This window comes from Vulpes vulpes, chromosome 16 (genome assembly GCF_048418805.1).
Source record: "Vulpes vulpes isolate BD-2025 chromosome 16, VulVul3, whole genome shotgun sequence".
In the NCBI taxonomy this organism is placed as follows: domain Eukaryota; kingdom Metazoa; phylum Chordata; class Mammalia; order Carnivora; family Canidae; genus Vulpes; species Vulpes vulpes.
In genome coordinates, this window is record NC_132795.1 from 77,551,487 (window position 1) to 77,562,440 (window position 10,954).

Consider the following 10,954-nt stretch of genomic DNA (forward strand, 5'->3'; position numbering starts at 1 on the left):
AGTCAACAGTATGAGGCTCTTTCAACTGTGGGCCATTCATTAGATCCATCCAGAGGGGCAGCTCTGGATGAAGAAGAGCCAGCGCAAGATCCAATGATCTGGTGGCGGGTGCAGGGGAGACGGAAGGCAATGGTTAACTTCCTTCATTCCCATTATTCCTCCTTCCTTCCCTCTTTCCTTCCTTCTTTCCTTTTCAAATAGCAGAACAAAATGTTATTCCCAAAACACCAGGGGAGACTGAACTTTTTGTTTGGGCCTGGGAGGCTTCCAAAAATGCTACCTAATTAAACTCTCTGGCAAAGAAAAAACAGTCACCAGACTCCAAGAGAAAACACTGTATTTTCCTAAGCTAGACAAGGCTATCATAATTTGAACGTGGCCAGGAAAGAAAGGTCCAAAAAAGTGATTTCATTCAGAAGAAGAAATGCAGAAAAAGAGGAAAGTGACTGATTACTGGGAACCTACCCCTGCCCAAAGGAACAGGGCCAGGGAGAGTCGTAGGACCTGTGGTGAAGTAGGTATATGTAAACATCGGGGTTAAATAAGCAAAACCTTCATGTGGGAGGAAAAGACCCCTACATGGACAAAATCAACTGCTCTTTATTTTGTTTCATCAGTTTTATTGGTCATATATCCATGATTCATTATATAAATCTTTCAAAATAACTAGATATTACAAGAATAGTTTACAATTCAGCTCTCATTGCACAAATACTTGATACAGGAAAACATTTTTACAAATACGTATGCTTTCTTATAAGAATACTTTTTTTTTTAAAAGATTTTATTTATTTATTCATGAGAGACACAGAGAGAGAGAGAGGGAGGGAGAGAGGCAGAGACACAGGCAGAGGGAGAAGCAGGCCCCACGCAGGGAGCCTGATGTGGGACTCGATTCCGGGATTCCAAGATCACACCCTGGGCCGAAGGCAGGCACTAAACCGCTGAGCCACCCAGGGATTCCCTTATAAGAATACTTTAATAAAGAAAATAAGTCTGTATACATCTTACAGCAAATTCTATGCAGTTTTTTCCCCATTCAGCCATCGTTTTGGGTTTTCCATCCCAGCACATCCATCCCATTCAATAAATCAAATTATAATTTGCTGCTCTTTCTCATTTTCTTTTTTTTTTTTTCTTTCTCATTTTCAACCATTATTGAAATTCATTCTGTTATAGAGTTTTTAGGTTTCTTTTTCTCATCTTTCCTGATTGGAAAGAATTCACATAATTAAGCTAGAAGAGGTAATTTAAACACCATTCCTTCTAATGTAGTTGGCGGCAGTTGGTGCCTGGTGATCTCACTCCTCACTTACACAAGTCCAGGTAAGTAGTTTTACCCCACCACTGCACCAAGCAGAAGGGATATAGTCCTTGCATTCCTAATAGTTTCTAAACTGCAAAAACAAAGCCCAGAAATAAGGGTTAAATACAAATATTAAGAAAGCTAAAACATTTGCTAATGATTAGAATAAAGACACTTTTAAATTCAAGGTCTCTTCTAAGTTGAAGAAAACCTAAAAGAAAGGATGTGGCAGTAGTTCTATAAAATACTGAAAAGTGAAAAAATGTCAATCACTTAGGTCAATGGTGTGTTATTTCCAAAGTGCCATAAGAGACGGAATTTTAGACTCTATGGCTAGCTGAACTCAGGATCTGGCATCCTTCTTATGCAGTGGCCTTGAGTAGCCTTATAGTCCCCTGCTCGGGGGCACGTCACCATTCAGGCTGCAGGGGAACTTTTCAGAATACTGAGCACGTTTACCCGAAGAGACAGGATCTACCAGGGGAAACATTTGGCATTTTTGCTATTCACTGTTACTGAAAAGTGTGTCCACTCAGCAAAGCTTGTCTTACTTTTCAGGTAGCATGAATGAAAACCAAGAGACTAGCAGTATTCTACAGTCAAGTTCCTGAGTACTACGCTCCAATTATCCAATATTTTCAAAGGATTCTTTAATCAAGCCCTTGTCCAGTAAGAGATTTAACAGTACTTTGGGACTGCAATATGTCCCATTTCTCTTATATTTCTCTTGATTTCTCTTTCTCACCCCAGTGTAATAAACTGCTACAGGTTTTTACCAAAATACCATAGCAGTAATTGGAAAGGAGTTTTTTGGGTTTGTTTTTTTTTTTTTGGTTTTTTTTTTGGTTTTGTTTTTTTGTTTTTTTGGGTTTTTTTGGAAAGGAGTTATTTTGAATTACCAAAAGTATTCAATCACATTATAACGGGTCACATTTGCATATAACTAATGGCCAAACAATGTCTACTGCAGTGATTTTGCAAATTCAGCATAGTCAATGTATCCATCATTGTTCTTGTCATCGTCTCTCAGAACACCATCTATTAAGTTAATCAGTTCAGCTTCACTCACAGGTGGGGCCTGTTTCCCTTCCTACAAAATACAAAGCAGACAATAATGAGTCACATATTTTACCAGAAGTGCTTAGTTAATGTCCAAAATGTCCGTGCTCATATGTCCACAAGCTCCTTTGGTGTAGTACACAGCTACTTCTAAGAATCTACAAATCACCTATCAGATAGTCAATTCACAACAACCCAAGTTAAAAAGAAAGATGCATTCAAAGTAGGCTTATTTGCTTTAAAAGTTGCTTATTTGTTTTAAAAGTTCCTTTTCGTTCTTTGCTTATTTGTTTTAAAAGTTGCTTTTCGTTCTCCTCTAATTACAAATGTAACATATGTTCACTGCAGAAAGGTAGGTCTGGCTCACACAGAATGATGAGGTTCCTAATTCCCACAAACCCACAAACTGGTCTTAGAGAAAAGCTCACAACCCAGGCTCTCCAGAGGGTCAGCTCTGGATGCAATGTGCCCTTGTAAAGCGCAAGCAGTCTGCACCAGACAGCATCTTGGGGTCAGAACAAGAAAGAGCTGCCGACCAGAGGAAGTGGATATAATCTTGGAGGTAAGGGTACCCTCTTGGGGGTGAAAGGTGCCCTGCTCCAGAAGCAGACAGAGTGGAGCTCGCTGTGCTGAGCGCTAACACTGTCCATCTAGACTGATTCTTCCTTTGGCACCTCCCCCACGTGCACCCTTTGCTCTCCTACCGCCACCACCAGCCTCGCCTGCCAGGACTGCTGAATCACAATTTCTCCCCCTGATGCAAGTCTTCCCATGCCCATCAGTCTCCCTCCCATAGCAAATGATCTTCCCGTGATAGTGCCTATTCTCCTGCACAAAGCCGTCGGTGCTCCCTGCCACCTTCAAAGCAAACCCACACCTGTTCTTCCGGCAGACAATGGGAGCACACACATCGTCAGCTCTGCCCCTCTTCCTCTCTATGGACTGCAGTGTGGCAGAGCAGGACAGACTCTAGACCAGGAGACGCACCATCTCGACTTCAGTTCCTCACCAGTAACATGGGGGTAATAAATGCACCTGCCCTGGCTACTCACAGGCTGTGGCAAAGATCAATCAAGCTCTCTAACCCACTTGAAAGTGCTCTGGAAACCGTCTCATATGGAGCACTGTATAATATCACACGAACCCTCAATTTCTGCTGAGTCCCTCGATCCCGTGGTCCCTTGGTTCGCCACTCACTCTTCTCAAAAAACTTCTCCCACCCCACCCCCCCCAAAAAAACAAACAAAACTTCTCCCCTGCTCTGAATTTCAATGTGATCTGTCCTTTAGGTGCTGGTTCTCAGACTCCAGTGCATGGCAGAAATGCCTATAGCACTTGTCAGAGAAACAAGACCCTGGGGGAATTCAGCCTCAGAAGTCACCCTTTGTGAGAAGGGGCTACAAATAGGAAGTGGCGAGCAGAAAAAGAAGATGCAAGGACAGCAGTCATCAAGGCTAGGGACTGAACGGCCAGGGCCGGGTTAGGGGGTAGGGTGCAGGAAGAAGGCTTTCCAAGACACTGTCCACTAAACCACGGCTGACCTACCTCCTTATGGACATGAGTGATGGCTGTGGAGAGTTCTAGGCCGTCAAGCAAATTATTGCCGTCATAATCATGCATTTTGAAATAATGGAGCTGCAGTTCTTGTGGGGACATCTCTGCTTCTGGTTTGTTGATGACACCTTCTAGATGCTCCATGATATGCCTAAAAACCAATAGTTAGACTCAGACCTTTCAGCAGCAACCCCGGGATCATTCCCAAACCTTAAGGACTGAAAAATTCAAGATCGGAAAGTTCACCCATCCCAGAAAAACAAACAAGAGAGACAGAGCACACTCAAGGATGATAGATACAGGCAAGGCCATAAAAGGGGCAGGGAAAGAATCAAACAGTTCACCTGTTAAGCTGGCAAGACTATGGGTGTTCTTCCCTCTTCATTATTAGAATGCTGTTCTAACACTTTCAGGGCTAACAATTAAAATAAGTTTTTTTGAACCAATTTTAGGATAATAAATAATGTGTGAGGCTAGCTGGCCCATGACAAAAGTTGCAACAAATAATTCATGTTTAAATGTGCCAATAAGAAAAGAAAACTGTCTGGTCAGTCAAGAAACCTCAGTTCTATCCTGCCACTACTACTGGTGTATACGTGTGTGAGAACATGTGCGTACACATACACACACGAGTATGAATGTGCGTGTGGTGGAGGCTTGTCTGTCTGTCTGTCTGCCTGTGGTGAAAGAGAGAGACAGAATGAATTCAGGTAAGTCATTTATCCCATCTAGGTCTCAAGATCCTCCGTCTATGAAATGATGGAAAAAAGACTGCCTGATTTACAGGTGGCTCTAAGGAGTAAGCATCATCCTTGAAAAATGTCAAAGAGTTGTAGAAATAGAAGGAAGAGCGCATGGAGGGAGCCATTACAGCTGGCCGTAGGCTGCAGCTGCAGGGGGAGGCCCTGGGCCCCCAGCCCTGGCTGGATACGTACTCTTGGTCGTGCACTGTATTCTTATCCAGGCCCACGCTGCCGGGATGGGAGAAGCTGGCCCCAGGTTCCTCGGCCCCAGCCCCTGGAGCACGGAAGGCCCAGAGCAGGCCACACAGGAAGGGGGTTCTGAGCAGCCGCAGGGATCTCATGGTCGCCGGTACCTGGGAGGTGGGGAACATAGAAGGTACAGGTGAAAACACCAGAGCTAAGGTTCTTTCAAAATGTGACGACACAGTGTGCTCCTGGGGAAGGATCCGTGAAAGGAACAAGACTGGGGAACAGACTGTCCAACTGGGCCCTCCAAGTCCCCATCAGTTGAATCAAGGGGGTTGGGAAGGCTCCACATTTTCTGAAGTTCCTTCAAAGTGCCAAGTAACACAATGAGAGCTTAAAGGGACGTGAAGAGTTTTCCTGCCTACAAGAAGCGTACAGTCTGGTAAAATACTTCCTATGGAAAGAACTAATAAGGCAGAAAGTGAAGTGTCCTAAAGAAAAATAAAACTGAAAGTTCAGAGGAAGAAATTTCCTGTGGGTGAGGGTCAGGGAAGGCTGACAGACCTGGGACACTTCAGTTGGGCCTGGACAGACAAACACGCACTGGATGTGTGGGGACTGAAGGACTAAGGCAATGGTGTGAGCACAGAAGCAGGTCAGATGAGTGGGAAAGAAACTCCAAGCGGTTTAGTTGAGGGGGGAGCCTAGAGGCTATGAAGCCGGCAGAACAGAGGAAAACAGGACACAGAGACTGACCAGCCATTTTGGGATACGGCTTTGCACACCAGGCCAAGGAGGCTGTAGTTGCTGGAGGATGAATAGACGCCGCTGCGCATTTGTGCATGGTGCAGGAGACCAGAGCTTGGTTTCAGAATGGCTCATCCAGCAGCACACTGGGAGCAAGGTATTTAGGGGAGCAAAACCAGAGGCAGGAATGTGATAGTTGAGGGAAGCAAAGAAGCGGGTCACATCAAGGCCTACAGTTGGGGACAGAGAAGACCACATTAACCCTGCCTTGTCCACCTCCCAGGACGGTGACAGAGGCAGGTAAACTAACCGCTGTGAAAGAGCAATGGAAAGAAGAATTACAGAGACATTAGGATGCCATCAAGTACTCCCGGAGTTTGGCTAGACCTGGAACTGTGGCCAACCAGGGATAGTCAGCTCCCCTGCCAGCTCCTGAGGGCAGGAGTACTTTGTTCCCAGAATTCCTCACCACGGCACAGGCAGGCCTCTATTAACTGTTAGACTAAAATTCCCAGTCCTTTCGGGGGCTTATAGACCAACCTCAAAAAGGAAGATGAAGGAAAAAAAAAAAAAGGAAGGTGAAGGACCACCAAGAGTCCTCCACACCAACACCAAGTCTACACATCCACCTTCCAAAAGGCAGTGGCAGATTCTGTGGGTAACAAGGGCCAGTGATTTCTAATGGGCCAACTAGAGCCATACCCCCAAACCGACAGCAGGAAAGCGAAAGCTCCAGGTGCTGCTCATTCCCTTGCACCCACCACCCACAGAGCTCACTCCAAAGTGGCTGCTACCTCCATGCCCTGCATCAGGGACTGAGAAGTAGCTGTGCTGTAATCCATCACCATCCCAAAGGATGAGACTCGGGGAGAATGCCATTCCTACAATCGTCAGGAATATTTCCCAAACCCCTTTTACCTATCAGCAGTATCCACTCCCACAGTCCTCTCCCTAAAGAAATGACCATCACTGGGAAGAAACTTCCAGGGTGCCAAAAAGCAGCATCTAATCTTACTACTGTATAGGGACATCATAATGCAATGTCATACTTAACAATAAGAAGAGATCTTTAGTACGCATTTAATAAAGAAGAGCAGACTGCACAAGACTGTAAAGAATAATTTTGTATTCCATACATAGAACAATGACTAAAAACTGTTAAAGATTATCTTTTGAATTATGAGGTGTGATTCTGATTTTTCTTCTTTTTACTTTTCTATGAATTCTAAAGTTTCTACTAAAAACATGTTTTTTCTTTACAAATATGTATTTTAATGTTTCCCATAATTTTGTTCCAATAGGTATGGATGGAATTTTTTAAAGGGGGGGGCTTTCATCTAATTCCTATCTCTGGAAAATAATTCAGGAACAGAAACTACATTCCCAGTTTTACCAAATAAAAGTGTACAGAACCTGACAAGGCCACTGCCATTGTACCTGGTACCCAAAAACAAGGTCTCAAGTTACTCCCAGCAGTGACTGCCAGGCCAGAGCAGCGCAGCTTGGTCTTAGTATGCACCTTTAGAGTTCTGGGGTAGGAGAGACCAGAGAGGGAAGCCACTTTCTCCCAAGTATCCTAGACTCATGCACAGTATACATCTCTTTCTCCAGCAACTCCTCTTCAATTCTGAGTCTGCTGGGGATCCCTGGGTGGCTCAGCAGTTTAGCCCCTGCCTTCAGCCCAGGGCGTGATCCTGGAGCCCCAGGATTGAGTCCCGCATCAGTCTCCCTGCATGGAGCCTGCTTCTCCCACTGCCTGTGTCTCTGCCTCTGTCTTTCCCTCTCTGTGTCTCTTGAGAAAAAATAAATAATAAAATCTTAAAAAAAAAAATCCCGAGTCTGGTATAGGCATTCTTCCCATATGCTCTCCAGTACCTCCCTTCAGAAGAGTCCTGCCTGACAACTGCTGTGAATGCATCCTTGAGAACTGCCTGATTATTTGCCAGTGCTCCCTGTTGGACTATGCTCTACGAGGGCAGGGACTGAATCCACATTCCTAGCATCAGGAACAGTGCCTGGCACAGGGGCTGGCAGTTCTCATCCCATGGGGCAATAGTCCTTAGAGGCTAAAGGGGGATTCCCGCCTTCACAGATATGCTGCCAAGTTTTGATGTCAATGTAAATGAGCATAAAACCTTTTTTTTGAAGATCTGACAGTTGAGTGATCAATGAACCATTTCCTATAACTATGTGGTTGGAAGCTTAATATATCAAATTGAGTATATGGAGGAGGGATAGGTTCTATTTAAATGGCACCAAAAAGCAACCAAGTGATAATTAATACAGTAACTACGAGTCCACATTATCCCTTCTTCAAGGGAAGCAGAATAAAGGCCAAGTACCACTGGTTTGGAACATGATTCATCTCGGTCTGCTGTAGCAGGTTTCTAACAGAATACAACAAAAGCCCAATCTACAAACACAGAGGAGCAACAAATTAACGGGTCACATTCAAAAAGAAATATAAGCAACTCCCCTTTGCCTGAAGAACATGGTGTATCACCCATGCTTCAATGACTTAGTTCAAGGCCACGAGCAAACAGCCTGGTAGATAAGCCCCAGCAGTTTCCAAGTTCATCGCCTTCTTTGGGAAATCATAAAGGCCAGACTGGAAAAAAAAAAAAAATCCAAAGGAGAGACTTGTGAAGGTGACTTCAGAACCCAACCCATGCTTTGAGACATCCTTCACAAGGAGAAGCCTCAGTCCCAGGAGTTTGGTGCCTGATGATGCTCAGAGGTGGGTGTTTTGCAGTGCCTGGAGTGTGAGGGGGCTCCGCTCGCTGATGCAGCAGCCTCTTCCAGGCCCAGAGCCTTTGCTCCCACCGTTCCATTCATCCAGCCTCCCTCTCACTTCCAGGTCCCGTTCACATGCATCTCGGGATTGTTCCAGCCACACCAATCATTCTCTCCTCCCGCCTCAGTCTGCAGCCTCTCACAACATATGGAAACGTACTGTTCTCTTTCCCTCCCTCTGTGAGGGCCAGGAGCCTATCTTATCTGTCTCTCCCTGACTCTACCAATCATAAAGTACTAAGCTGACCCAAGAATAGCACACCTTCAAGTCTGATTCAGGGCAGTGGGTTTTGGCACCTAGATATGTTTCCCTATCACAGACCTGGCCTAAGTTGGAAAAATAACTTTTCTTTGGAGCTCTCCACTAGCACTGGCCTGGCCAGCTTGGCCCACCCTCTCCTCTCATTGTGTCGCTGGCCCTATCGGCATGTAAGAGTTTGGAGCCAGCCTTCCTCCCATAAAGACTGCAGCAGCTGTTAGCAGCTTTTCTCTCATGCTGGGGCCCTCAGTCAATTCAAACTCAAAGCAGCCATACTCACCAATATCCAGACATCCTGTACCCAAAGTCAGTGCCAAAGTAAAACTCCCAACACTACTTCCCATTTACCACTGCTATGGTCCTGGACTGAAGGCAAGAATAGAACCAGGTTCCTGGGCCAAAGAAATTGCTACATGGGTTGGGGGTTGAGAATTGGTTCTGAAAAGCAGGGCATTTTTAATAACTTGATCTACAGGTTTGTTCGGGGAGCCCACAGAGCACCAGGCTTCGTTTATGCATTCAACCAACACAGTCTTTACTAACAGCTTGGTGCCACACAAGGCGCTGAGGACAGAACTGTGATTCAGATGGGCTCCCCTCACACTGATTACAGCCTGGCGGAAAAGAGAGACCAGTAAACAGACACCCATGGAGGACCGCAGATACCCCGACACACACCTGGAGTAACACCGGAAGGACAAGAAGGATCTTTTTCAACCGAAGTACACAGTACTTCGGGTAGAACGAAAATAATGTATGTAACCAACACCTAAGCCTGTAAGAAACTCGGTCCAGTCCAGGAACTCAAAAAAGGCTCAATAAGGTTGAAGACACAGTAGAGGCAGATGGAAGGACACGATTAGCTCCTCTGAATAATTCTGCAGACCGGCAGGGAACGGACACTTTGTATCCTAGGATAAGCAGGAAGAACACCTGGTCCACTTGATAAGGGGGGGGGGGGGGGGGGGGGAGGGGTTGGGGAGGTTGCTTGGCCAGAGGACCTGATCCAACGAAGCAGGGTGGAGAAGAGAACTGAGGCAAAAACAGTGAAAAGAGGGCAGCCCGGGTGGCTCAGCGGTTTGGCGCCGCCTTCGGCCCGGGGCCGATCCTGGAGACCTGGGTTCGAGTCCCGCGTCAGGCTCCCTGCGTGGAGCCTGCTTTCCCCTCTGCCTGTGTCTCTGCTTCTCTCTCTCACTCTCTCTGTATCTATCATGAATAAATAAACAAAATCTTAAAAATAAAAAATAAAATCATCACTGTGGCTTTGCAGTCGCAGCAAACCGCAGAGGATCAAGAGGCTCAGGGGACCAGCGGGGAGGCTGCCTGCGGGAGCTCGGACGGTGGACTAACTCGCCCGGCAGAGGGACGATCGAGCGATCGCGGCGACGATCAGGGGCGACGTGGAAGTCGCCAGGAGCGCCGCTGGGCGGGCGGGGACAGGGGCATCGGGTTTCTGGTCTGGGCAGCGGTGCCCGCGGCTGTCGTGCCCGCGAAGGCGCGCAGGAGAGGGGCGCTTCCCCGCCTTCCCCCGGGACCTGTGTGCTGTCCCAGCCGGCGGGAGGCCGGGGCACCCGAGGCAGGCGGAGCGTGCCGCCCCAGGCCCCCGGGCCCCCGGGCAGGTGCTCCAGGAGGGCAGAGCCCCGCCCCGGCTGCAGAGCCCCAGCCGGCCAGTCCCAGCACAGGGGGCTCTGCTCCCGGCGGCCGAGCCCCCACCCCGACCCGGGCCCGAGACAGGGGCGCCGGCATCCCGCCCCGCAGCGGGCCCCACCGACCTCCTTCCCCAGGCTCGGGTCGCGAGCCTCAGACGCCGAAGCCCGGCCTCCGCTGCGCCCGGGGTTCCAAGCAGGTCTCCAGACGCGAAGCCTTCCAGCGTGAGCCTCGCCAGCCCCCGTCGGCGGAACGCGGCTCCCCGGCCCCGCCCCCGGCCCCGCCCCCCCGGCCGGCCGTGCGCACGCGCGTCCCCTCGGCCCGCCCGTTGGCGCCGCGGAGCCCCGCCCCCCCCGCCCCGCCGTGCGCACGCGCGCCCTCTCTGCCCGCCCATTGGCGCCGCGGAGCCCCGCCCCCTCCCGGCGCCGGGCCGCGCGGAGCGCTCGGGAGGCTCCACGTGTCGCGGGCTCGAGTCCAGCGGAGGCCGTTCCTCTGCCTGCCCTCCCCGGCCACAGGCGGCTCGGGCTGGCGGGGCCCCCGGCGCCTCCAGGGTTGCTGGGAACGCGGTCCTGCGTGGGACCCGGATGGTTAACGCGGATGGGTCGGAGGCTGCGGCCGGCGCGCTGTCGGCCCCCACCTCGACAGGTTCCTCGGTGCCCC

General features: G+C 48.7%; 1 protein-coding gene across 2 annotated transcripts; it reads right to left on the minus strand.

Annotated features, from left to right (window-relative positions):
- Positions 1-1,003: 1,003 nt before the first annotated feature.
- On the minus strand, positions 1,004-10,561 carry MCFD2 (multiple coagulation factor deficiency 2, ER cargo receptor complex subunit). 2 transcript variants are annotated; one of them, XM_025992600.2, is made up of 4 exons: positions 10,420-10,561; positions 4,855-5,015; positions 3,911-4,070; positions 1,004-2,396 (listed from the first exon to the last, which is right to left on the minus strand). In XM_025992600.2, the coding sequence occupies exons 2-4, from the start codon at positions 5,001-5,003 to the stop codon at positions 2,268-2,270; spliced, it is 438 nt and encodes a 145-aa protein (XP_025848385.1). In that variant the 5' UTR covers positions 5,004-5,015; positions 10,420-10,561; the 3' UTR covers positions 1,004-2,267. The 2 variants fall into 2 exon arrangements, with proteins under 2 accessions (XP_025848385.1, XP_072598226.1); XM_072742125.1 differs by lacking the exon at positions 10,420-10,561 and adding an exon at positions 5,605-6,033.
- Between the last annotated feature and the right edge of the window lie 393 nt (positions 10,562-10,954).

What these genes read in the sequence shown, in the direction of transcription:
- MCFD2 (XM_072742125.1), bottom strand. Translation starts at nt 5,853, where the DNA reads ATGTGGTCTTCTCTGTCCCCAACTGTAGGCCTTGATGTGACCCGCTTC. An exon ending in AATACAGTGCACGACCAAGA is followed by an intron (nt 4,071 to 4,854) that starts GTACGTATCCAG and finishes ATTGGTTTTTAG; the next exon opens with GCATATCATGGAGCATCTAG. An exon ending in TCACTCATGTCCATAAGGAG is followed by an intron (nt 2,397 to 3,910) that starts GTAGGTCAGCCG and finishes TGTATTTTGTAG; the next exon opens with GAAGGGAAACAGGCCCCACC.